The following is a 27,368-nucleotide window of genomic DNA, read 5'->3' as shown; positions in this document are numbered from 1 at the left end:
GAACAATTATGGATACAGTATCATTCATGCTGCCATCACACAAAAATTTCTCTTGTATCAGAATAAGTGATAACTTTGGATAACAAACCAAGCACATCTACTTCAGATATTCCTCTTTTTTTTTGTTGTTCTTATCTGCAATGTCATCCAAAGTTTACCTTGTTCCAAATGACATGCAAAATGTGTGTGTGTGTGTGTGTGTGTGTGTGTGTTTTTCATCTGATACTAGCAGATGCTGATGAATCACCAGCTTTGATGAACTTGTGTTTTTTGGCAGGCAAAGGGTACGCTTTGTGCCTCCGATGCAACACATACCCTCAAGCCAGAGCTTGAACTTTGACAAAAATCAAGAGGAGATCCCCCAGCCTGATGGTTTTCCTGGAAGCCAGTCTGCAGCTCAATCTGCCTCTCAGAGACAGATGCATCTTGACCATCAACGCTTTGATATCCCAATCCAGCCTCCTAGTCATCTTCAAAGTATGACAAAACAAGAATTTGATGTAGATATATATATATATATATATATATAAATATATATATATATATATATATATATATATATATATATATATATATATATATATATACATATATATATATATATATATATATATATATATATATATATATATATATATATATATATATATATATATATAAACCCTTCAAAAAAGTTTGGAAATCGGAGTTTGATCAATCATTTCTCATATTTATGTTTACTTTGTCTTTATATTGTCAATGAACATGATCGGGGCTCAGCATCTGGTGGACGAGCCAAGTGCTTGCACCACCGCCTGGCACCGTGTCCTCATGCTGTTGATTGGCGTCAACCAGTATCTGACGGAGTCCTGCCTATATGTTGTTGCATTTGTGACCCTCTTCCCCACAGCTTGACCAAGTTGATCCCAAAAATGTTCTATGGGGTTGAGGTCGGGGCTGCATGAAGGCCAGTCCATTTCTAATAATGCCCTCTCTCTCTCGAGAAAGTTGCGCACAGGTCTCGCTCTATTTGGTTTTGCGTTGTCATCTTTTTGAAGCATCTCAGCTTAAATTTGCCCTATGGCGCGGGGTTTTTGAACATTGCTTACAAGTGGCATGATGTACAACCATAAAACTTTATGAGCTATCAAAATTGCCTGGCATGCCACCACTGAAAACTTGAATGTGAAGTTAAGATGTCCATTGAAATTTGCCTTCATGGCTGACCAGTTGAGAACAAAAGATAACACAAAAGAACATTTTCTTTATGTACTCTTCACGACCATTCTCATTCATAAGGACAGTTCTTGTTCGTTTTGCAACTTTTCAATGCAGACCTTATCAGACACTTTTGAGTATAGTTCTTTACTTGACAGTATAATCATAATGAGTAGGATATCATTTTAAAGAAAATTTAATACTCTTTTCATTGATATCAAGCATGTATTGAATAGTGCTTACAAACTGGAGAAATTTACAACTGAAGTCAGATTTCCAAACTTTTTTTGAAGGGTTTATATATATATATTTTTTGTTGTTGTTGTTGTGATAGATTCTGAGTGTGTTGGCATGTGTAGTGTCCAACAATAAAACAATATTACTTATGAGACTCTTGGTAAATTTTATCTAAATTATTTCTATTGCAGATTATTTGAATGTAGGAGAGAACTAAATGTTGTCATGTTTCTTTGTTATAGCAATTCCTTGTGTATCATTAAGTTGTCTTTAAGAATGACTGAGAAGTAAAGAAGGATATTTTAAGGATTTTATGTGAGTTGGGGGTTATCAATCAATACATTCGGCTGGAATTCACAAAGGTAGTTTAGATTTAGTGCATGGATTGAGCAAATTTTGACTGCATCATGAATGCACGTTGTCATATGTGCACAAGCTGGGTAAGCCTTTCAGAGCTTGTTTTATACCCCTTTCATAAACTCATCCTCCTATTATCCGCATAAGAATAATGCGGACAATTCAATAAAAAATGCGTTCACAAACTCTGAAAATAATCCGCATTATTTTTACGAGCGCCCGTCCTGAAAAAGGCGGATAATCGTCATGGTGACTGCACACGTCCCTCCTGCGGGAAAGACAGGTGACGTTTGACCGCACCCCGGCAATTATCCGCATTATTTGGGTTTGCGTTCATAAACTCAAAATCTGGTCCCGACGCTGCTATTATGCGGATAATAGAAGGGTCGAAATAATGCGCATTATTCTATCCCCGCTCCGATTTTACGACCAAATGTTGCGGATATTATCCGCATTATTGAGTTTATGAAAGGGGTATTGGTCTGTTAACTGAACCTAAGCCATGGATTTGATTTGAACTACCTGTGAATATGAGTATCTAAATTTCTTTTAATTATTTCTTTCATAATGCATATCATCAAATTCAGTGCTTATCTAGAGGTCGTAAAGTACCAACTGCAGTAATTCTGTGAATATCTCATCATGTAGGTGTTCCAGTAACTAGAAGCAGGGGAGTGAAATGCCTTCGTTCAGTTGAAGAGATCCGTATCCTTTGAGCTGAAAAGTTTATTAATTTAAACTGGATCATAACAGTTTCAGATATCTGTAGAATATTTTAGCTGATATACCCATATGCATTTGTTAAACACTGCTAATGACTGCAAAACATTGGTTGTGATGAATGTGTATGTCAGTGAAGAGGATCCAACAAAGCATATCCCTGCATAGACAGAGCTTCACAGAGGCAATTGTGAGGTAAGTTATTATCAGTTGTCATGCTCAGGATTGACCTGATTGCTATCATCTTTACATAAGACATTGAACTCAACACTTCCAGGGGAACCATAACACCTTCACATAATATGAAAGAATTATCATGTTAATTGACATAAAAGCCCTTGTCTTGGAAGATGTATTAAGTAAGAATACAGTTTAGGTTTGTTTTGATCAATTTGATCAAGTTTGTGTATTCGTAAGTCACAGCCATTTTTGACATGATACCACATTTGGATAGTCTATCAAGAGTGCGCAAATTGCAGTGATTTGATGCTGAAATAAAATTCTGATCACCATGAAATTTGCTGATAAGGAGAGTGCATAAATACATGGTTTATGATTGATAGTGTATTGTGCTTGTACAAAAGCATTTGTTGCAACTCTAGCAAGCTGATTTGCTGAAGTCTACTGAGTTGGATTTTCATACTGTAATCCTGTTTAAATGTCATTGACTTTCCAGGGTCGTGCTTACATGGAATATTACGTTTGTCATAAGTATGCAAAGTTCATGCAGTAAAATAATTACCACTTCTTTTCCCTTGTGTGTTTGTCACTGCTAATGAATGCATTATGATGCGTATTTTTTTCAGCAGTCACTTTTCCTTGACTCCACAATCATCAGCTGAGAAATACAGGGGAATATTTCCCTTCCCATACTTCAATTTTGTCCAGTCACAGTTCCTCGATGACGTAAGTGGGAGTTGGAGCGTTAACCCTTGTGCCAGAAAATCGCATTTCACTGTTTGCATGAATCACTCTGAGAGCTCTCCTATCCATGTCTGATTTGATCAAGCTTCACCATCTGCAAAGCAATGTCATTATTTCGTGATTCATTAAATTTCAGATGCTCAGTTTACTCGTGTACATGCTGGGTGAAAGTGTCAAGCATTTTCCCTATAGACACAAAGTACTGAGTAATTTCACTCACATTTGCATTCATTTGCAGATCACATCTCAAAAGTAAGCTCTTATGTTGACATACTATGCTCCATCAACATTATGGACAAGGTAACAAGAGGCTTTGAATATATGAATGCAAATATATATGTGTGTGCGTCTCTGCCTCTGTGTCTGTCTGTCTCTCTGTCTGTCTGTCTTTCTATGTCTCTGTTCGTCCACCATATCTTGACATCTTGGTAATTCAGGATCAATAAGAAAGAGCTTGACATATCATACCGACAATTTTCACATGAGATCACTTTTTTTTCTGTTAGTGCCAGGGGCATTAGGTAATATGCCAGAGGTCATGGTGTTGAGGTCAAGGCCAGCATCAACAATTCATGTAACAATGTAAAGAAATATTGAGTTAAATCCAGGTCCAACTTTTGGCATATGAATTTTATATGTAGATAATTATGAGCTTGCTATCTCTGACATCGGGGTCAAAAGTCAACATCAGCATGTCTACCTCTAGCTCTTCCCCTATCAGTCCATCTATTTACGGTCTATCTATCTATCTACCTACCTATCTATCTATCTATCTCTTTATCTATCTATCTATCTATCTATCTATCTATCTATCTATCTACCTATCTATCTATCTATCTATCTATCTATCTACCTACCTACCTATCTATCTATCTATCTACCTACCTATCTATCTATCTATCTATCTATCTATCTATCTATCTACCTACCTATCTATCTATCTATCTATCTATCTATCTATCTATCTATCTACCTACCTACCTACCTACCTACCTATCTATCTATCTATCTATCTATCTATCTATCTACGGTAACTATCTATCTATCTATATATATATATATATATATATATATATATATATATATATATATATATATATATATATATATATTCCCACTCTCTTTTATTCTCTTCTTGTGACATCATTTGTCTGATGTTTTCTAGATTCTCTATACTGACAAGCCCCTAGTGATCAGTGCCCCAACTGGGTCTGGTAAGACAGTACTGTTTGAGCTGGCCATTCTTAGACTCTTGGTTTCTCAGGGAGGCTATGACAACAGGACCAAAGTGGTGTACAGTAAGTCTGTATCATCTTGGTCTTTATATTTGTAATCTGTGCACAATTGAATGGCTTTGAAAGATGTCTAATGCACGTAATTGTCTGATGATGTAAGAATCATGTTTTATTGTGACATATCAGTATTGTTTGTGATTACTGATTGTCAGGATTGTTTGTAACTGAGAAATCACAAGTATGAGTAACAAAGGTCTGATGCATAATTATACAGTCATAACTAGAGATTGTACAGAAACATCGGTCAACTGAAATTCAGTATGTGCTTGTGAGGAATGCATTTTCCTAACTTGCTTCAAATGCACCGACGTCTTGATCTCGTCTCAATTTATTTCCCAAAGTATCTTTTCTGGTTTTTGACCAAAGAGGAAATATTAAATTCATAGTTGATAGCTTCTTCTTCTTCGTCTTCTTTTGACAAAGATTACATGTATTTAACCCTTTCTGTGCGAGGGACTTTGGAGTGTGTGTATAATGCTATGTGTATAGGGTTTTCTGCGTCAGTTGGTACTCAAAACACATAACTTAGCATTATAATGACTGGATGCCTTTGTACAGTGGCGCCTATTAAGGTTCTGTGCAGTCAGCGATGTATAGAGTGGAAAGAGAAGTTTGAACCACTGGGTTTGATATGCCAGGAACTTACTGGAGATTCAGACATTGATGACTTCTACCAACTCCAAGCTGTCAACATCATCTTTACCACCCCTGTAAGTGACTATTGTTCAGCAAATCTCAAAACACGCATACAAACATTTCCAATAGGCATACATTGTAATTTGATTTGTTGCTGTGATTCAGCTCTGGTCATTTCCATATGTCATGATTTGTCATCATATTGTCATGTATCCTTTAACATGTGAGCATTAGTGCATCCCCACCGTTACCAAAATAGCTTGTACTCTTCACTACAGCAGACTATATTGGGCTTATGAATACTAAAAACAGTATTGCTCTTTGTTGGGAGAAGTTTTTGGAGATTTTGGGTGGTGTGTCCTACCTCCAAGGGTGAGAGATTTTTTTTTTTTTTTTCTGGGGGAGGGGGACAATATCTGAAAATAAAGCTGTAATTGTATTTTAAGTACCTTGTAAAATTATGCATTCCAAACTGTGTTCCCAACTTCCCAAGCAAACTGTAGGGGGAGAGGTATGAAACACACATCACAGTTACAGGCCTGATTTGATAATGCACTTAGATAAACATTTGAGATGGGAATGAGGTTTGAAACTAATACGACAGTGAAAATCAAACCCAGTTAATGATCACATGGTAAAGAAATTTTTCGGAGAAGAAAAAGTGTCTTTGAATGAAATAAAGAAAAATGCAAAAAGATAAAAGAAAACTGTGTTTTCTGCCAATTGCAGGAAAAGTGGGACAGCATGACAAGAAGATGGCGAGATAACCAGTCTCTGGTACAGCTGGTCAAGCTTTTCCTTGTAGATGAGGTGGGAAATGTTCACTACTGATATTCAGCAGCATATTCTCTCTTGAAAAAAAAAAAAAAAAACCTGTCAGGATGATTACTACCCACGTAATTCATGTGTGGATAATACTTATTTAATTGATGTACAGGTTTTATGTGCAGTGTGCTTTAACTATCTTCCAAGTAGCTTCCTGCACATAGGACCCTATGGTCATAGAGTGTAATTCTGATGACAGTTGGTAAAGCAAGAAGTATATGTAATGGCATGAGTAGTAGCAGATACAAAAATGTTTGTCGGTCTCAGGCCAGATATTTCCTAAACTATTAATCCCTTGATTATGAAAATTTGTGTCATCATCTATTGTTAATGTACACATTAGAAGTACTGTCAATTCATAAATGGTGATCATGATACTGACTTCTGTTTCTAACACTCTTCTTCCTAATAGGTCCACTCACTGAATGAAGAGACACGTGGTGCCACTGTAGAGGCTGTTATCAGCAGAATGAAGACGGTGCGGGCGGCCCAGCCCGAGCATGAAACAAATTCCAGTCATGCTACGGAAGAAAACAGAGCTGCTCGCCTCCGCTTTGTGGCAGTATCGGCAACCATACCCAACATCAAAGATGTATGTCTCAGTCCTTGACGTGATACCCATTTCCTACCACAACATTCAACGCCAGCACCAGGAAATCTACATATTATCTTTCATTGCTCACCAAGTTATTATCTCTCATTAGTACATGTATATCATGTGCCAATTTCTGCAGTGCACAATACTTGTAGTATGACTTTCTACAGGAATGTTGTAACTTCATGAAGATTGTAGTTTTATGGTCAGATGCTGCTGTGATGATTGATGTTTTCATTTTTCTGTTTATAACATGTAGATAGCAGAGTGGCTAGGGTCAGCTGGACAAGCTGCAATATTCCATAGGTAGGTTGACCTCCATGAATGCCTATTCAAACAAACAAACAAAAAACAAATGTCACTACTTAATTCAAACATACAATTCTAGAGTTATGAAGAATTTGAAACTTTATAGTTAAGTCATCTTATGCTATCTATGAAATAGATTATTTCTAAATCTCCTGATAAAAGACAATAGTGATGATTAAAACAGTACAGATCATTCCATAATACATTATTCTGACATACGTGCAGCAAGCACCATTACAGGCTAGAATCTTCACAGGCACATTGTCATTGCATGTCTTGTGGGTCAGATATATTGGTCTGCTTTAATTTCAAATAAACCTCACTATACCAACAACCAGTGATTAATTGACAGTAAGTCATTCTTTATACTGTGGGTTCATTTTCCTGGATTTTTCCAGATTTGACGACAGTCACAGACCAGTGAAACTACGCAAGGTGGTTCTTGGCTATCCCTGCTCAGAAAACTTCTCTGATTTCAAGTTTGATCTGTCACTGAACTACAAGCTGAGTGGAGTCATCCAGACCTACTCTGAGAACAAGCCTACTCTTGTGGTAGGGGAATGATATCTGTTTAATCTCTGCATGCCACATTAAATTCTTGTTCATAGCCATGTGGGTGAGTTTTATGAAAATTTTACTCATTGGCACAAAAAGTGTTAATAAGCATAATGCAGAGCACACCTTAAAACAATATCTACACTGTTGGATAAGTGTTTGTTTTTTTTGTGCTGTTGAAGTGTATTGAACTTGTACAATTTGTAATCAATGTTAAATATGGTGAGACATCCATGTAATGTTTGGATATCTGTTACTCCGCATTATGTTTTTTAACGATAAACTTCATTCCCAATAGACTAGTTATCAACCTATTATACATTTAAGAATCTAGAGGCTTTCTTAAATATCTTCTTTTTTTTTTGACTTGCCAGCAGAAGTGTGGTTTTATTTATAATATGTATCATTACTATTTCTGCTACAAAATCCTGCTGCATCATAAACCCTGAAGGAGGTACAAAGAGGTGCTATCTACAGTTTGACCTCAATTATCCGGCCTCCTTTTATCCGGAAATCTCTATTATCCGGACGCGTTCACGCAGTGAAGGACTTTTTTTTTTTTCATTCAAAAATTGAGAAAAAACAGTGACTTTCATGGATCTATTTTGCTAATTTCATAAGATGTGCATGATAAATCATAGGTTTCTCAATATCTAATGAGGTAAAACATGTATGATTTTCACATGAAGATATACTTTATTTTTGTGAAGAAGGGACTACAATTTTGCGCAGGCTAGCGTAGATTACACCACCGTTGCGGGGTACGCTACCTGCCGAGCTGCCAGTGCACTGGGACGGCAGCTTGGACGGCAGCTATATACACTGTACATTAATATTGTGTCTCCCATATCCGGCCAATTCGCTTATCCAGATGAGCGCTGGTCCCAACATGACCAGATAATCGAGGTCGAACTGTACTTGATTGATTTTGCTGCTAGATGGTACATATCTATATTTCCCTTTAATCTCTGATCCATCAAAGTGCCTACAATCCTTCTTAATTTCCTGAACAGTTATTTAAACTGAGCATGTATATCATCTATTTCCAGATGCAAACATTAGCTTCAAAGAGATTTAGTGTCTCCCTGTATTTTCTCCTTGTAATGTCCCTATGTTAGTTCTGTGCCACAAGGAAGGCAGTAGAGCAAGCTGCTGCAATACTCGTCAAGGAGGCAAGATTCATCATGAACTCCATTTACCGTCAGAGACTTCAGATATACAACAATCGCATCAGAGACTCCAAGCTGAGAGGTATTATTGCAAAGGCACATGAGCAAGTTGTGATACTTTGATGGTGATGATGAACATAGGTTTAAGTGATAAATGCTACAATTCACACACTAAAATTTGACTTGATGAAATAAATTTTTCCTTGTGCTGACATTGGCATATGGCCTAACCCTATTCATTTTTCATACTGCCTAAAGGAGGCCGAATGGCAAATCTTAATGGTCAAACATTTGAATTGTGAACATACATGTAGAATGAATTCAAATTGTGTAAGTGTATAATAACTTATGTATATAACAGATATGTGTATTCTCTTTAACCCGTTGAGGACGAGTCGCGAGTATACTCGGGCAGGTGTCTATGGGAAATGCGTGTTGTAGCAAAATCAAACCGTCCTCAACGGGTTAAAGGACTCGGGTTACCAATGAAAAAAAAAAAAACAAAACAAAACAAACAATTCATGCTGAAGAGGACAAGGGTCGGATCCAAACCTTGATCTCGTTACAGACCGCAATGAACAGAATTGGATAACAAAGATTAGGAGAGGAAGCAGGAAGGCAAAGGTGAAGCTTAAACAGATACATTAGCCAATCACATGCAGAAACAACAACTAACATCACATTTCTGTCACTATACTTTGTGCCAAATCTGCAGACCTTGTGATGAATGGTGTTGGCTTCCACCACGCTGGCCTGGATCTCCAGGATAGGAAGGCAGTGGAAGAGATGTTCCTGCAGGGGGATCTACCAGTCCTCAGTAAGAACAGAGCAAGAGATTTCTCAAACAACCTAGCATGTTTTCCCCCTCTAGACATCAAAACTGAAAGTGCAACCACTCAATGCAGTAATAGACAAGAAAAAGAATCAGACTAAGATGCAGATTTCTTGGTATTGCTTGTCACTTGTAATGTTTATACAAACTTGGGTCAGGTTACCAGCTACTTGGCACTGTAGAAAATATCTTTCACATCAATGTGAAGTGACTGTAACTGTCCTCCTTTCATTTTTTCTGTGAATAAAATCAATTTTTTGCTGCATACCACCTTTTCTTCATATCAGCACTGCCACAAATTAATGTAATGTACCATGTTTATAGCGGTGACATCAGATTATACCATAAAGTATGTGCTGTATGATATCTGTTCATGTCAAAGTTACCATGTGCCAGTTGAGTTCTATATCATTTGGTGGTGATCCTGATAAACTCTTTGGAGCTTAGGCCTCTTGACAATAAGGTAGGCTTACCGTTCATGTTTGGTACATAAGATACTCCTACTACACTGTAGATTATAATGAAAGTGTTCGCATTGTGATGTACTGTATATCATCTAGACCCAGGACAGGTGATTGATAACCTTGTAGAAGTGCTAAGTAAACCCTGTATAATGACACATGGCAAATTCATTCATCTTCATCATTCAAACCTCCCTCCCCTTTCCTACGTCTCTGCATCAGTGTCAACCAGTACCCTAGCGATGGGGGTCAACTTGCCGGCACACCTTGTGGTGGTAAAGTCCACACAGCACTACGTTGCTGGGATGTACCGCGAGTACAGCGAGACCCAGATCCTGCAGATGATTGGCAGGGCAGGCAGGCCACAGTTTGACACCACGGCAACAGCTGTCATCATGACCAAGCAAAAGACAAAGGTTTGGATTTTCCAGTCAATTTGCAGCAGTATGGATTTCAGTAATAATGCATTAATGGAAGTGAGAGTCACATTAAAGCCTGTAGTACATGGTTCAAATGAAAGAGTACAGTAAAAGTGGAAATTTTCGCGGTGTTGAAAGTTTCGCACATTTCGCGCAACCAGAAACCAGCGCAAAAATAAAAGCATGCAAATATTTATACTTGCCGTATGTTCTTGTACTTGGTGTTTTGATTCCATGGAATGAAAAACATGTGAAACTCTTCTTACCTGGCCAAGCACGAAAAATTAGTTGCATGAAAATATCCACTTTCACAGTTTACAGGAGGTGGATGTTTACAGCATGTCTAAAGTATCATAAAGTCTCATTTATGTATAATACGAACCTGTCATGATTAAAAGAATGTTTTGTAGAAAGGGTAAATTTATACTAGCTCATTGTGTTTGTTCACGGTTGTCTATTGAATTTTGAAATTTAATCATGTGTTGCTTCATGATGAGCAGTGTTCACAAATTTTTAAGTCTGCACACATTGTGTCAGAGTCCTATAAAAAAAGTATTATTGAAAAAGGAGTAGCACATGCACTTTCCAAAGGAGTAAATCTCTCTTTCATCTGTACAGTTCAAGTATGAAAATCTCCTAAATGGGACAGAAGAGATCGAAAGCAGGTATGCTGTTCAAGATAAGTCTTCTAGTATGATATCTGTTATTAACACTAATCAAACCTACATTGTGAACCAATTTGACTGACAAAAATATTTCAAAAATCAGGTAATAGGATACAGATATGGTTTTGATTTCTGCATGTGTGTGCAGTTTTTGTGTGAATAGAATTAGCTGATCATTCCATGAAGAGTGGTTGTACCAGTTTATATAGTCATGAGATATCTAAGAGAGTTTGATTGTGAATAAAGCTTGGCTTTATGACAAGAGAAAATACTGTAACATGTTCATTGTATATTTGTCTATTTGCAGTAACTAATTTGATAATGAAAAAACTAAAACAATTATGAATAATTACATCCAAGCACTAATATCAGTGACTTTGGGCACCCATGACTTTTGGTCTGTCAAAGTTGATTCCACCAACAGAGCAAATAAATGCTTGTAAGAAGCCAAACAGTAAAAATCAGGAAGTTTTTTTTTTTTGTTTTTTTTTTTTGAGTTGACATTTCATTCTTCATGTACATATATTCATCTGTCTGTTGATTGGTGTAACAAGAAGCTGCTTAAAGGACAAGTTCACCTTCATTAACATAAGGATTGAGAGAATGTAGCAATATTAGTAGAACACATCATTGAAAGTTTGAGGAAAATTGGACAATCTGTTCAAAAGTTATGAATTTTTGAAGTTTTTGTGCAGTCACCACTGGATGAGAAGACTACTGCAGTGTATGATGTCTCATGCGTACAACAATATAAGGAAAATATAAAGAGAATTTCACAGAATTTTATCTTTTGAAAAAAGTACACTATTCCCTCGACTCGTTACTGACATATGTTACGGGTAATATTGTTCCCATTGCCTTTAGAAAGAGGCAAGTCAAGTGCTCTTTTATTATGCAAAAAAAAAGTGAACATATGTTGAATTTTCTTTACATTTTCTTTATACTGTTGTACTCATATGACATCACAAGCCTTAGTAGTCTCCTAATCCAGCGGTTCCAGCACAAAAATTTTAAAAATTCATAACTTTTGCCTCGATTGTCCAATTTTCCTCAAAATTTCACTAATGTGTTCTACTAATATTGCTGCATTCTCTCAATCCTTATGTTTATGAAGGTGAACTTGTCCTTTAAAGATCATCATGTAGCAGTAGACCTGGAAATCATTCAAAATATGATGCATCCTACATTATTCCACCCATGTGCGGCAGTCTTCACAACCACTTGGTGGAACACCTGAATGCTGAGATAGTCCTCCATACCATAGACAAGATGAAGATAGCCCTGGAGTGGCTCAAATCTACCTTCCTCTACATCCGCCTCCAGAAGAACCCCACCCACTATGGGCTGCCTGTGGGACTCACTCAGACACAGCTTGAGCAGAAATTACAAGGTTTCTCATGTACCTCCTCTCAATTCAAACTGGTCTTCAAGATATCAATATGTCTGAATGATACTAATTCAGTAGATTCCTGTGAAGGCCCAAGCAGAAATATCCCATAAAACTTGATTTCTAAATGTACTGTTGTACAAACCAGTCTGTGTGGCTGATGTAACATGTGTGATGCGTTTTGGCATGTGCCTTTTGGGTTGAAATGTATGTGTCAACTTTATTCATACTGAGTCAAGTATACAAATAAATGATATGTTTAGCATTAGTATTTGAAACTCAGAATCAATGTATCAAGACAAATGCTTACATTCAGTATACGTGCTGAGATTGTTATTGTTTTTGTTTATTTTTTTAGTGTTATTCATTACGACAGCGTTTATTGCTGTGTTGTTCGACATATGAGCCTATATTCTTCATGGGGAAAAAAAATAGTGTTTTGTATGCTCATAATAGTTTTTCTACACATGAAATATGAGATATCATATACTGTTTCTATCACACCCAAATGAGTCTTCAAATTTGAAAGTCTTTTTTTCAAATTTGATGCATTTAAGATATTTGGGGATTATTTTCACCTATTCTTTCATGTTTTATTTATTTAACAGAAATGTGTACCAAAGATCTGAAATCCTTGGCCAGCATTAACCTTATCAGCATGGACATGGGGAGTGGCGTTCTCAAACCTCTTGGTAAGTTTGATTTAATGTGCACTGACTTTCCTCAGATACATTCCACTTCTTCAGCATGGAGTATGTTCATAGAGAATTTGAGACGGTGAGAAGTCATATCAGTTGATTTAAAAAAACAAAGCAAGTATTCTTTGTTGGAACTTCCATCTGTGCCTCTGAAGGAAATGTTTTATGGTTATCCATATCGCTTTGTTTCAATGTCATTCACCATCAGAGAGAGAGAGGGAGAGAATTACCAGCCACATTTTACACTACACACTTTCATGCAAGTACTCCAAGGAGGTAGTTCTCTAGAGCCTACAATTGAAAAATGAATTTTTATCTAACGGATGACTGTTAAAGAGAGAATGGGGGGAAAGCTCAGAAAATGTAAGATAAGGTCGATATACAATCTTGATTGGACTGGGAAAATGCATGGCTTTAATTGATATTTGAACTTCTGCATAAATAGAAAAATACACACATATGCCTTTGAAAATAGATTGAGATCTTTCTTTTTTTCATTGGCCTAGCTGAATATCTGACATATGCGGTGTAGGCTTACGTAGAGTTGCCTGTATCTAGCATTCAAAACATGGCTGTCTTTTATCTGTCCATGCTTGAAAAGGAAAGGATTCCAATCTGCCAAACGTGTTAGGCAATCAATTGTACTGTTTAGGCATTAAAGGTCATCTCTCTCTCTCTTCAAATGTCATACACAGAGACGGGGAGGCTCATGGCAAGGTATTGCGTGGCCTTTGAGACGATGAAGCAGTTCACAAAGATTGCTGGCACGGAGAACCTCTCTGACATGGTAAATGGCTTCTGAATATCGATACTTCTCAAAATGTTTATCATTTTGTTGATGTTTTCTGATAAATATTACACTTCTGTCATGTAACTGATTTCTGATTCAGATCAATGTTTCTGTCATCACAGTAAGAAAATTAGGCTGTTGGTAAACGTATAGACTACTATGTAATGCTTTGATGACAAGATAATACTAGGTATTACGCTAGATCCTAAATGGTGAGATGGTTTGATGCTCTAGAGCTCCAGAGTAAGTCCAGTCTGAGTAAATTCAGATATTGCCATGTAATGTCATTACTTCCACTATATATCATTTGATGTCACACCCACAAAGATTGTACTGCTGTCCCAGTGCAAGGAGTTTGCTGACATCCAGCTCAGGGTGAATGAGAGGAAGGTCCTGAACAAGATGAACAAGGACAAGAACCACATCACCATTCGCTTCCCCATGAACGGCAAGATAAAGACTACCGACATGAAAGTCAACTGGTGAGCATCATAGGGCTGGTAATCACATTCTTTAAAAAATACCCTAATTTTTCACCTGGAAATTACCAACTGTGTATTGGTTTCCCAATTATTTTCTTAATAGTGCACCAACTATGTGGTGTTTATTCAAATTCATGAAATTATTCTGTTGGGACTTATTTACGTCAATGTAGGGCAGTTTGTCAATCAGTTGCTATGTGGTGTTTAGTTTTAATCTTGTGGATTACCACAAATATTCCAATCATTGCAGACAATCATGTGTTTGCTAGTTACTGAAAAGAAAATCTCATCCAAAGTGTCATATTCTTTAATCAGTGTTAATCACCTTGCTATATCACTTTATCATTTCTTGCAGAAGTACACAAAACTGACCCAAGGATGTGCTGTACTTCCAAGTTTGACCTGCATAAATTTGTTGTAAACCATCTTTGGTTTTGAATTCAGCTACAGAGACTTCTTCAAAGGAGATGTTCAATAAAAATATCAAATTGACATCCACCAGATCTAAAACACAAAATTGATACAATCCTACAGTTTGTCAGCTCACTTTTCTACATGTGATTTGCCCCTCAAGTCTACTGCAGGCCACACTGGGCTCTATCCCCATTCAGGAGTTTGCTCTGAATCAGGACTGCTTCAAGATCTTTAGGGCATGCCAGAGACTCACTCGATGTAAGTATAGCGTAGGGTGCTTGGGAAATGTGTTTGTTACAGGGAGGGGCAGTGTAACTTTTCATAAATAGCAATGTATCACAGACCTGTGTGAATGTAATTTCCTAAAATCATTCCCTAGAGTAAAGAGGATCTTAATACAATGAGATGAGCTGTAACAAGACTCTTCATAATTACAAGATGGTAGTTGTGGTCAGAAATATTCATCCACAGGCTTCTATAGATGAATCACTCATATAATGAGTGAAAATTTTGAAAGATATAAATGTAATGTAGTGCATTATGTAGGACCCATTCCTTACAGAGAAACATTCCTTGAGCCTGAAATATCACAAACCTTCCTCATTATCAACGTTGCTGCTTTCCTGTATGCAGTATCATCAATTTGGTTTGAAAAAATCAGTGACTTTTATTATACCACATGGGAGATTGGTATATTTAATATATATATATCATGTATTTGTGTACAGTGCTAAAAAAAAAAAATAAAAAAAATATGGGTGTGTGAGTGCTGTAAAGTGAGTATGGATTGTGGCATTACACAGGGTGAGAGAACATGAATGTTTGAAGAGCTTGTTTGAAAAAACCGATAAGTCCATTTTTGAAGATTTTGAAGTACAGTCTCTGTCATAAAGTACAAAATAATACCTTTTAAATGATATATTGGTCACTACATATAAAGATATATTTTTGAAGTTATGGTCAAAAGAAGCAAAACTTTTCTTATTATTCTCTCTATTTTTCTTGACCTTTAATCGCTAATACCTCAATTTGGCAAATATGGACTTATCGTTTTTTGCGAACAAACTCTTCAAATACTAAAATGGGGTTTTATACAATCAGCATTGTGACAACTACATAGTTTTGGATCAGTTACAACCCAGATGTGTCATGTTAACAATGCCTAGGTCTAGCTATTTGCAGTATTATTGGCAGTGTTGATATTAGTTTGTGCGCTCCCCTTTGCCTTTGCTGATATATTTGATAACCAGGCTTGACAGAATACCTGATGACCAGAACAGAGTTTCATTCCCTACTGAGTGCAGTCATTGCAGCCAAGTGCACCCAGGCCAGGCTGTGGGAGAACTCAAAGCATGTGGCCCGCCAGCTGGACAAGATTGGCCCCGCCATGTCCAGTGCCTTGGTCAATGCAGGACTGGTCAGCTTCCAGGCATTAGAGAAGAAGAACCCACGAGAGATTGAACTGGTGAGTCTTTTGTACAATTTAGCCTGGCTTTAAGACCTAGAAGGGGCATATTCCCCAGGAACAAAGTATCTATTTTAACAAGTAAAAAGCTAATTTTGTCATACATTCGTTGCTTTATTTCTACCAGTCAATAGTTTTGTTCATACACAGCATACATGCAGCATTTCAGAGCAAGAAAGGTTGAAATATGTTTAAAAATGAGGGGTGAATATCCTCTTAATTCTGTTGTATACTAACCTAAATTTTATCCTCATGATTTGCATTTATTCATGATGTCAGCCCATGGTTATTTAAGCTTAGGGTGTTGTATTTCTTTTTGTTGTAAATTAGATTTTGAACAGACATCCTCCTTTTGGCAACCAGATCATCGAAGCCATTCAGCATCTCCCAAAGTATGATGTTTCAATTGAGCAGGTAACAACATAGCAACAGCACAAAGAAATATCTCATGCATTTCCACATGAATAATATTTCCTAGGATATTCATAATGCGGACTGCTCATAGCAAAATTCTTTTTTTTTTAAGGGTAAAAATAGCCTGTTGAGCAGGTAACAACATAGAAATATCTTGAGTCTACATCCCCTGGTATGATTTGTTATTCATCCATCTTTGACATTAAAGAAAAAATCAACCTAAAATATCAAAATAGTCAGATATAACATGTGCTTACAGTGGGTGCTTGCATCCACAGCAATTCGGCCATCTAAGGAAGATGTAAACACATTTTCCAGATGTTGCAGTCGGCTATTATCCAGGACCCCAAAACTTTATTTTATTGGCAGAGAGGTCTCCAATTTCTTTTATTTGGTCAATAATATAACAATATCTCTAATTCCAGTCAGACACACACATACACATACACAGACAGTTGTAGATGATTTGATAGTAGTAGGTAGTTGTACATGTAGGTAGAATGATAAATAGATAGATAGATAGATGGATGGATGAATACCTTAATGGATAGAGAGACCAAGGCTAGATATAAATACATATATATGAAAAGAAATGGATAAACAGAGATGCAGATAAATAAATAAAAGATAGAAAAGAGATATGTTGGTAGATGTAGGTGTACTGTGGGATGTTTCATAAAGCTGTTCTTAAAGTTACGAGCGACTTAAGAACGGCTGGTGATCAATTCTTGTGCTGAATTATTGAAATTCTGATAAGTATAGCACATCAGGGGGCCCGTTTCATAAAACTTGTTATCAGTGACAACTGCCACATTTTTATGACAAATTTGCTCTCAGCCAATCAGATGCAAGGATTTCAGTAGCTTGTCACAACTATGACAACTTGTCACTTATAACAAGTTTTATGAAACGGGGCCCAGATCTGATCACCAGTCTTTCATAGGTCGTTCGTTACTTCAAGAACAGCTTTATGAAACACCCCCTGGTCGAAAAATGAAATAAACTTGGAAATTAAATTGAAACTGAAATTATATCAATCTGTGGCTGTCATTCCAGACTCCGAGGTACAGCCCCATGAGAGCAGAACTGAGCATCACTGTAAGTCTCCTCAATTGGGAGCAGCTGTCTGAGAAGCAGACTACCAAACGGAACCATTCCTGCCTCCTCCTCTTGGGTGATGCAGATAACAAGGTGGTCTACAAGCAGAGAATCATGTAAGCTGTCTGCAACAATACTAACACTTTAAAAAATGTAGAAAGTCTGTGTGATGTAAAGTGCTTAAGAATAGGAAGAATACCAGTTAAATTGACAGGTGAGTAAATTGATGAGGTTGATATGAAACAAGCAATATACAGCCATGTTTGTTCTGTATCAGATGAGTTCTTTGTACTAAGAGTCAGGAAAGATTACAACAATTTAAGTGTACAGTCAAACTTTCTAAAGTCCACCTCGCATAAATCAAATAATCACGTAAGTCTAAGGTCTTTTCAAGTCCTCTTCTCTCAATATTCTATTCATTTAAATCTCTCATAAGTCGAATTTTCTGTAAAGTTGAAGCTATTTCTTCAGTCCAAATAGATTCGACCTAGGCAAGGTTAACTGTATTAGTTTTGTATGGGTGGAAATAAGCATCTGTTGTTAGAACTTTTGGGACATATGCTGTTTTTCTATTCACTGAATATTATTGTCAACAATTACAGTCATCTTTCTATCAGGGCAAGGGCAATGTAGTTATGGGTGGCACATTATCAGTACATTGATTTCACTATAAGGTAGTTTGTTAACATATCCAGGTAAAGTGAGAGCTTACAATTAGTTCATAGTGGGAAAGTAAAGTACCCATGGATTTGCTAACAAGAAAAACTTCCTTACCCACAACTTGACACAGGGATAACCAGCTGCTCCAGTCTGGTGTCTGGACACGCCGAGTGGAGGTGAAGAGAGCACTCGAGGGAGAGGACATAAGCATTAATCTCATCAGCCAGGACTACGGTATGCCATAAAACAGATATATGATGCTCATCATCCGATTAAAACTAGAAAGATGTTGACTTTGTACACTCTGCACAGCAATAATGCCTTGTCAGTTTTCTACCAACACCTCTATTTAATATATTATTAGTTCCACACTCACATCTACGGATTTGGATTTGAGTCTAACATGTTGTTGCTGCACTGTAAATATACTTTGTTCCATTAAGCCTTCAGCATTTGAACCACCCACAGCTTCTCGTTTCGAAAATCACTGAACTGCCCTCTGCCACCTTCATGTATGTCATGTCTGTTTGTTTGTGTGTATGTGTGTCTGTCTGTATGTGTTTCTGTGTGTATGTGCGTGTGCGTGTCTGTGTTTGGGGTGTAAAAATGTGCAGGTGTCTCTGCCACATTCATATACCATCCTTGTACCTCTGTGATTCAACCTGCAATAATGCTGTGAAATATATCGCATCTTTCCGTGGGTAGGGGCTGACACTGCAAGAAAGGCCTTGATGCTTGAGGGTCACTGCCCATCAACACTTTCGTCTATCAGCTCAGGTTACATGGCAGTGTTGAGTGATATATATTACTGTTCTCGTGCATAGTGTTGATAAAACTTTATCACTTTTGCCTAGTATGCAATTACATATTGAAGCAGCTTGTTATCCCTAAACAAAGTGCAGTTCTCCACATTTTTGTAGACCTGCAAAAAGTTCCACTGCCTTTGCTTCTCAGAAATATCAGGAATAATTTGTGTGACCTGCAGATGTCACATACACACTTAAGAAAAAGGCAGAAACACTTCTGCCCTAACAACCTGTATCTGTTATTGTCATTACTGAACATACAACTTTAATTACACTCTCTCACAGGAAGAGCTTCCTGTTTTGTAATTCACATGGCACAGAGAGAAGTTCAATGTGTGTGTGTGTGTGTGTGTGTGTGTGTGTGTGTGTGTGTGTGTGTGTGTGTGTATCATTTGTAATTTTTCTATTATACTGCTTTGCAGTTGGTTTGGACGTGCAGAATGTGTACACCCCATTCTACTCTGGGCCGAAACACCTCAGGGCTGTTACCGAGGCGTCTGTTCCGAACTCTGAAACAAAGCCGGCCCTTGTTAAGCTGGTCCCAAGCTCATCCTCCAGAAGAATTTGCAGCAAGCCCCAAATGCCTGCATTGTCAGAAGAGAGTATGTGAATGTAATTCTCAAGCATTGATGCTGATTTGAATACCATCAGTATGTGAGATCAGTTTTTGTATCAGTGTTCAGAACACTCATATCATCAGTGTTATGGTATTCAGCTTCTTCTGTTAGAGCAACTTGAACTTTTACTTTGCTGCCTCATAACAGGAATATGGTTTAGAGACCTGCAAGTATTTCAAGTCAAAACAGTTTAAAGGACAAGTTCACCTTCATTAACATAAGGATTGAGAGAATGTAGCAATATTAGTAGAACACAGCATTGAAAGTTTGAGGAAAATCGGACAATCCGTTCAAAAGTTATGAATTTTTGAAGATTTTGTGCAGTCACCGCTGAATGAGAAGACTACTGCAGTGTATGATGTCACATGCGTACAACAATCTAAGGAACATATAAAGAGAATTTCACAGAATTTCATCTTTTGAAAGAGGTTCACATTCCCTGGACTCGTTACTGACATATGTTATGGGTAATATTATTCCTATTGCCTTTAGAAAGAGGCAAGTCAAGTGCTCCTTTATTATGTGAAAAAAAGTGAAAATATGTTGAATTTTCTTTACATTTTCTTTATACTGTTGTACTCATATGACATCACGAGCCTTAGTAGTCTCCTCATCCAGCGGTTCCAACACAAAAATTTTAGAAATTCATAACTTTTGCATCGATTGTCCAATTTTCCTCAAACTTTCACTGATGTGTTCTACTAATATTGCTGCATTCTCTCAATCCTTATGTTTATGAAGGTGAACTTGTCCTTTAAGGGTAATCAAAATCTTGTACACACTAATCTACTTTGCCTTTTAAACTTTTATAAGGAAATATGTTTTACTGGAGCATCATCTGGAAAGAAAAAATTTGAGTCATAATTCTCACTCTGCACAGCCGATATTCTGATCGTGTGAATTAAATAGATATTATGTGTTGTGTCATTTAACAAATATATTGATCAGTTGAAAGGTATAGATAAACCATTTAGTATGTGCTACCACCCTTGTCAAGTATTCTTTCATAGAATCATTAGTTTGTTTAAAGTTTTCAATCATCAATTGAATTTGGTTAAGGCACAGATCCTGGATGTTATGGGGACTGGAAACCATGCTGCCACCGCTGTCTGGACAAGGACACATGTGGTCACAGCTGCTGCAAGTTTGGAATCCCTGTCAAGCCGGCACCCAAGTCTAGGGCGTCGGCCACCAAGAGGCCCCCTCCAGGGGAATGCACCAGTCACAGTGAAGCCCCCGTCCCCGCCACACCCCAGAGGCCCAAAGTTCAGCGTGGACTTGACGGCTTCCTATCTCAGCTGCACCACAGGGCTCAGGCTATGAATGTCACACCTGATGTCAAACGGCTCAAGGTACAGATATGATGGGTAAACATTTCTTGAAGATCGTACAAGAAACCCACTTTGTATTAAAGATCATAGTTCCAGAATAGAGAGAGAAGACTTCAGAGGGAAAATATGTCTGGAAGCATAAGGAAAGATACAAAGTGGAGTTCTAACAAGAGATCAATAATATGTTCATCAACAGCTGATAGTGAAGTTGATTTCTTGAGTATGAGGATCAACTACTAAAGAGCTAACACAGCAAAAATAACATCTTATACATGGGCTGGATGTTTTTGGACTGTTAGCAATTGTCATGCTTAGATCTAAAAGGACATGCAACCACAACTAGATCATGAGCTGCCATTTCTCCACAAGAATGGGAATTTTTAGCATCAGAGCAGGTAGAAGTATTACTAGAAAATAGTTTGTGCAAGTCATAGTTATCATCAAGCATACTGAAATTTGATTTAAGACAACAAAACCACTTCACAGTACACTTTTGGTAATACACACAGAAATCACAATGTACTGTTGTAATATTCTTCATTAAACTGGGAACGCTATACTGTATTTTAGCCAACCTCATTCAGAGTAAAGAAGAACAGAGAGGTAGAAGTTTTATCAAAATCAGACTTATAATTAGGAAGTGATGAGAAAGTTATGGAAATTTCACATGTTGTGACCTAATTGGTCACCATCTGACATTGAAAAACAATAGAGGTGATGATGTCATCACCTCACAACTGTCCATTTGGTTTGTACATAAAAAAGATGTAATGAAAATAATGTTTTTGATTACTAATTTAATGTCCAAGTAACTTTACTTTTGGTGAGCAGATGCTCCTTTCATTTTTCCAGCTTGGAGGAATGCCAAGAAGAGAGTGACAAATAGATCCTGCAAGCTTTGAAAGCAAAGCTGCAATGATTTCTCTCATGGAATCATTTTGGACCTCCAAAGCATTTCATTCATCTCAAAGAATACTTTTTGGACCTCTAAACATGTCACTCATCTCTTGGGCTTCAAACAACCACAGTTCAGTGATTCAACGCTGATGGCCCCTCTGCCAGGCCTGGACAGGTTTGCGTTCAAGCCAAGCCAGAACGTCCTGCCACCGCCGAAAACAGGGAACACGCCCGCAACACCCTGTCCCACCAGAACTCCGGACCTTACACCATTCCAGAAGACCCCTGTGGGTTCTGGCTGGGAGCACCTGGACTTTTACTGTGATCAGAGGGGGAGGAGGACACCTGACAAAAAGCCTGAGTGGAATGATGGAGATGAAAGTGAAGGTGACTTATATTTTAACACCCTCCTGTGACTTGTTATCAAGCCTTTGATGACCTGGATCCCATTTCATAAAACTTGTTATCAGTGACAACTGCCACATTTCTTTGACAAATTTGCTCTTAGCCAATCAGATGCAAGGATTTCAGTAGCTTATAACAACTATGACAACTTGTCACTGATAACAAGTTTTGTGAAATGGGGCCCCAATATCACTATGTCACATAAAGCATGATCTTTACAGGCATTCATTTCTAGATTCAATTGCATTCTACAAATCCAGTTTTGCAAGGCCTACAATACATTAATCATTGCTCTATCACATCTGTTTTGTTAATCTCTTCATGTGAGCAGAGCTTCCTGATGTGTCTCTCAGCTTTGATGCAACTGGTGAGGACCTGCCATGCTTTGACCTTGGTGCAGAGGATGATATCATCTGCCTTGAAGATCAGGATGAATACCTTCACCCACCTACTCCATCTGGCTATCTCTGGAAAGACATGGCTACTACAGCTGACCACCCCCTTTCTCAACCTAGCTCCCAACAGAACCGTTCCAGTTCATACTTCCAAATGAACCATTGTGATCAAGCTAACCATTCATCAGGTGGCAGGCTGCCATCGAAGATTTCCTACCATCAGTCTATGAAGAGGCGCAAGAATCCTTCCAGCGATCAGTTTGTTCCTCCTCTTGATTGTTTGTCTCAAGATAAAACATCTGAAGCAATCAGTACTGGACCATGTCCATTGTCATCCATCAAGCATACCTTTGCATCATCACTTGAAGAGTCCAGTCAGGGACGAGCCATTCAGGAAGACCAGTATGTGCCCCTGCCTTCAATTCCGAGGAGATTTGCCCAGAATGTCACATCAGTTGCAACAGGTAGGGCAAAGCATTCACCCTTGCAAAATGCAGGATTCTACAGGCAGGAGACCTCCACTAATCGACTGCATCTTGAGAGGCCTCCACTGGGCAGTATGTGGACCAAACCACTTGCACAACTCTCCCTAAACAAGCCAAATCCTGGAAATAGGTAAACCATACAGTTGTATATTGCATCTGTTAAATTCTTCAGTGCTCTCTTTACTCTTTTGATAGATTGCAAATACAGTACATTTTTTTTTTTTTCAGTATCATGGAATTTCTAAATATGTGGTGCACACTGACAATGTGAAAATCAGATAGTGAAAGCTGCAAAGACACAATTTAAAGATGGCAATTTTAATCTTCTTTTCATATTTGGTTTTTCATGTTAAAGATCTATTTAACAAATCTATCTTTTTCATGGTCTCTGTTGTATCGTAATATTTTGTTTCCACAGTGCCATGACTATCTTTTTAGATATAGGATGAGTGTTTTATGGGAGTATCTCTATTAATTCAAATTCTGTTTGATATGAAAAACTTATTTACAATGACACAAATGAATTTGGAATGAAACAGTTACACAACTAGAATAAGTATTAGTTTCTTTGTCTTGTTGAGAAATTGAAAGACACCAGATGTGAATATCGAATGTGACATATTTTAAAGCTGCCTTTGCTGCACATGTTTGTAGCCTACACAAGTAGGAATTCCTGCCCCCTGCATGACCTCAGGAAACCTCTCATTCTGATTGTTATGTTCACATTGTCAAGGGCTAACATGTTGGCAGACACATATGTGAATAAAGTTTATGGATACCTGATAACTAAAATATGAGTCATGATTTCCATTCAGTATACTTTTTTAAAAAGGGAATACCCTTGTCAGTGAAATACGTATATGACCTGTAAAGCTTTGCAACATCCGAGCGAAATGTTGTGACTCCAGTTCTAAATAGAAAATTAGAAAATTGTACAACAGATTAACATAAATCCTTTTCTATCATCTCTCATATTGCCACTCGGCCTGAGCACTTCTCTTTCACACATATGCACACATTCTTACACTTTCCAGGTGCCAAGGCTCCCATCCAGTTGCTTCAACATCATTTCCTAAGTCTGGAGAGCAAGTCAATGAAAGCAGCCCTGATGACAAGACACTCATAACCTGCCTGGAGTCTGCAGAGAGAGACTACATGGCACAGGTAATTCCAAGATTATTGGAACACATTTTTTTACACACATTGATTTAGTACTGCACTTTGCTTTGTATTGGAAAAGTGGATATACCAACTTCTTGGCAAGCATTCTCTTGCTTTTGACATAAATCTGCTTAGGAATAATACAATGAAGAAGTTAGAGAGCAGCACTCTGTACAATCTTGATTCATTATCAAAGTACATGTACTTGTAAATGGCTGGATAAGTAAAATCCATTGGCAATTGAGAAACAGGAGTATGAAAGGCTCTGAGTATACTATGGTAGACTTGATACCCATCTACATGGATAAAATACTCAGTGGTAATCTATAGACCAGAAGACCCACTGATGAAAAGTTTAACTACTGCCGTAGTGCCAGGAGTTAGTTTAAACTTTCTTCACACAAGTACACAGGGTGGATTCATGTAATTTACATCTATTCTGTTGCTTCAAAATTCTCTCCTTTGAAGAGTGTGTGCCAATGTTTCAGAATGTATGTTGCAATATGGGTTTTATTCAGGCAATCTGTGTTAACTTCGATCTGCACTACCGACAGAGTGAAACATTATGCATATATGGATGATCAATGAAACTTGTAATCTCACTCTGGTATCTTTCTCAGCAGAAGCAACAAAGTAACAGCCGGGCAATGCAGAGAGCTGCAATAGGCAATTTCTTTGTTGACAAATCTCCATCGTAAGTACCATCAAAAGTATTCAATTAAAGGCACAAGTGTTTGTCACTACCATACTATTTTTATCACTCACTATGTCTCTGAACCTCTCAGTTGTCAAAGTACAGTGTTACAGTGCTTTGATGTGACATGACCTTGGCATAGAATGATTCATAACCAAAAGAGAAATATTCCCATTAAATCGTTTTTACGAGATCAAAAGTTGAATATAAGGTCAAGAGTAAATATGATTTGTCAGAAATATTGACGTTCCAATCTCTGGAAATGGACTAAGTGTTGTAGTTATATTTCATACTGTTCTACTTGTATTTCTGCGATTGTTTCATGCGTTATTTTTAGCTGGGAGAAAACTTATTCTGGAAAATTTGTATAGTTTTTGTTGATTGAGGACTGCAATCATTTAATTTCCTCCACACTTCCATGTAAACAATCATTTAGCATTTGAAATGTATCCTCATTATTGCTGTCGGACATGATCTGGACAAATTTGTTGTCAAATAATTCCCAAGACTTGAGAGGATCGGGAAGGGAAAATGTGAAATCCTACATGAATGGTAAATATGGCATCTGTACATGCCAACCATGCATATACCAGGTAGTCCCAATTATCCTACTCGTGATAAGCGTGGCTGAACTGTTGAATTGTGTCCTTCAAAAGCAATTGTATGTCTTTTTCGCCATTTCACCTTAATTTAGATGACCTCAGCCATAAAAATCCTGTGTTCAATATCAAGCTGATTTATATTATGCTGCTTTCATCTGTGATATAGTATCTGTGTTAACATTTGATTTTGTGTTTGTGGCTACTTTTGCATCATTGCAGGGCAAACAGCAGTGAAAACAAGGACTCATTTGACAGCATTTTCAAGGACATCTTCTAGCTGATGCATAAAGTCCTCAGTGGGAAAACTCTGCATGAAGAGGCTGAAGTTTTGTCATCAGATTTGTGCACAATGTCCTTGAGTGATGTGAGAAGTGAAATTCTGTTGCACTATGTACAGATTGTAGATTGTACAGTATGTGAGCTTACTCAAGTTCCACCTTAACCCTAAAAAGACTGGGGGGGGGCCTAAAAGGCCCCCCCCTCGACATTTCGCGCGATTACTCAGCAACACACAATGCTCTCGCCGCGATGCTCTATGACTTTTTTCTTTCGAGTTTCCCGCACATTTTGACACCAAATTTGTGACGCCCGGGGGTACGGTTCTGAAGTTACATAACTTTTTGTACATGCACGCGAGACCGAAAATGGCTCAAAAATGTGATTTTGTGTACAAAGTCAATACAAATTGAGTTTTATCACATGGTTCATATAAATATGCTTATTTTTACTCTCAATGGCTAAAATCAATTTGTTTTAGTAGTGTTATGCTTCAAATAGGGTCTGCCACAAATTTTGCTAAAAAAACAAAAAAAACAAAAGGTCGAAAAAACAAAGAAATACATAAGAAATTCATAAAACAATAAAATAAATAAGAAATTAATTTTGATACCGAATTTTTTTTCAAGTACATTTGCTAAGAATGCTACAAAGAATATCTAGACCAAAAATGAGCACTTTTGGAGCTTTATTTACTGATTTAGATAAAAAAGGTCTGATTTCTCGCATAAATTAGCATAATTAATCAAAATAAAATAAAAGAAGACTATTTTGGAAAATTTAAATATACGATCTTGTAGATTACATCTCACACTACCATTGTGCAAATTTCCGCGGCGATCGCGCGATCCATGGCCGAGATCTTAAGGGGGGGCCCTTTAGGCCCCCCCCCAGTCTTTCGAGCTACCAAAATAGCCCAGTCTTTTTAGGGTTAACATTATCTTCTGGCATATACAGCCTCATGAGTAAGTGCAGGAGACCTCTGTTTTTGCTGATCAATGTTTAAATGCCTATTTGTATGTAATGTATGAACAATATCAACACTTCCACTACATGGTCAATCAACCATAGGAGTGGAGACTTTGTGTTTCAGTT

General features: G+C 37.5%; 1 protein-coding gene across 1 annotated transcript; it reads left to right on the top strand.

Moving 5' to 3' along the window:
- Positions 1-302: 302 nt before the first annotated feature.
- Positions 303-26,428, top strand: LOC140227455 (probable ATP-dependent DNA helicase HFM1). The gene is made up of 29 exons (XM_072307859.1): positions 303-477; positions 2,440-2,496; positions 3,350-3,417; positions 4,601-4,733; positions 5,289-5,440; positions 6,096-6,176; positions 6,604-6,783; positions 7,046-7,092; positions 7,494-7,647; positions 8,769-8,901; positions 9,535-9,636; positions 10,335-10,528; positions 11,150-11,196; positions 12,405-12,586; positions 13,192-13,275; positions 13,977-14,068; positions 14,399-14,553; positions 15,128-15,225; positions 16,218-16,432; positions 16,763-16,846; positions 17,903-18,060; positions 18,735-18,838; positions 19,833-20,012; positions 21,087-21,379; positions 22,387-22,642; positions 22,992-23,670; positions 24,575-24,704; positions 25,325-25,395; positions 26,217-26,428. Exons 1-29 carry the CDS (start codon positions 303-305, stop codon positions 26,272-26,274), a joined length of 4,362 nt encoding a protein of 1,453 aa, XP_072163960.1. The 3' UTR covers positions 26,275-26,428.
- The last annotated feature ends 940 nt before the right edge of the window (positions 26,429-27,368 follow it).

The sequence above is a fragment of the Diadema setosum genome, chromosome 4 (assembly GCF_964275005.1).
Source record: "Diadema setosum chromosome 4, eeDiaSeto1, whole genome shotgun sequence".
Lineage (NCBI taxonomy): Eukaryota > Metazoa > Echinodermata > Echinoidea > Diadematoida > Diadematidae > Diadema > Diadema setosum.
The sequence above is the reverse complement of the archived record's forward strand: the minus strand, read 5'-3'. Positions and strand labels throughout refer to the sequence as shown.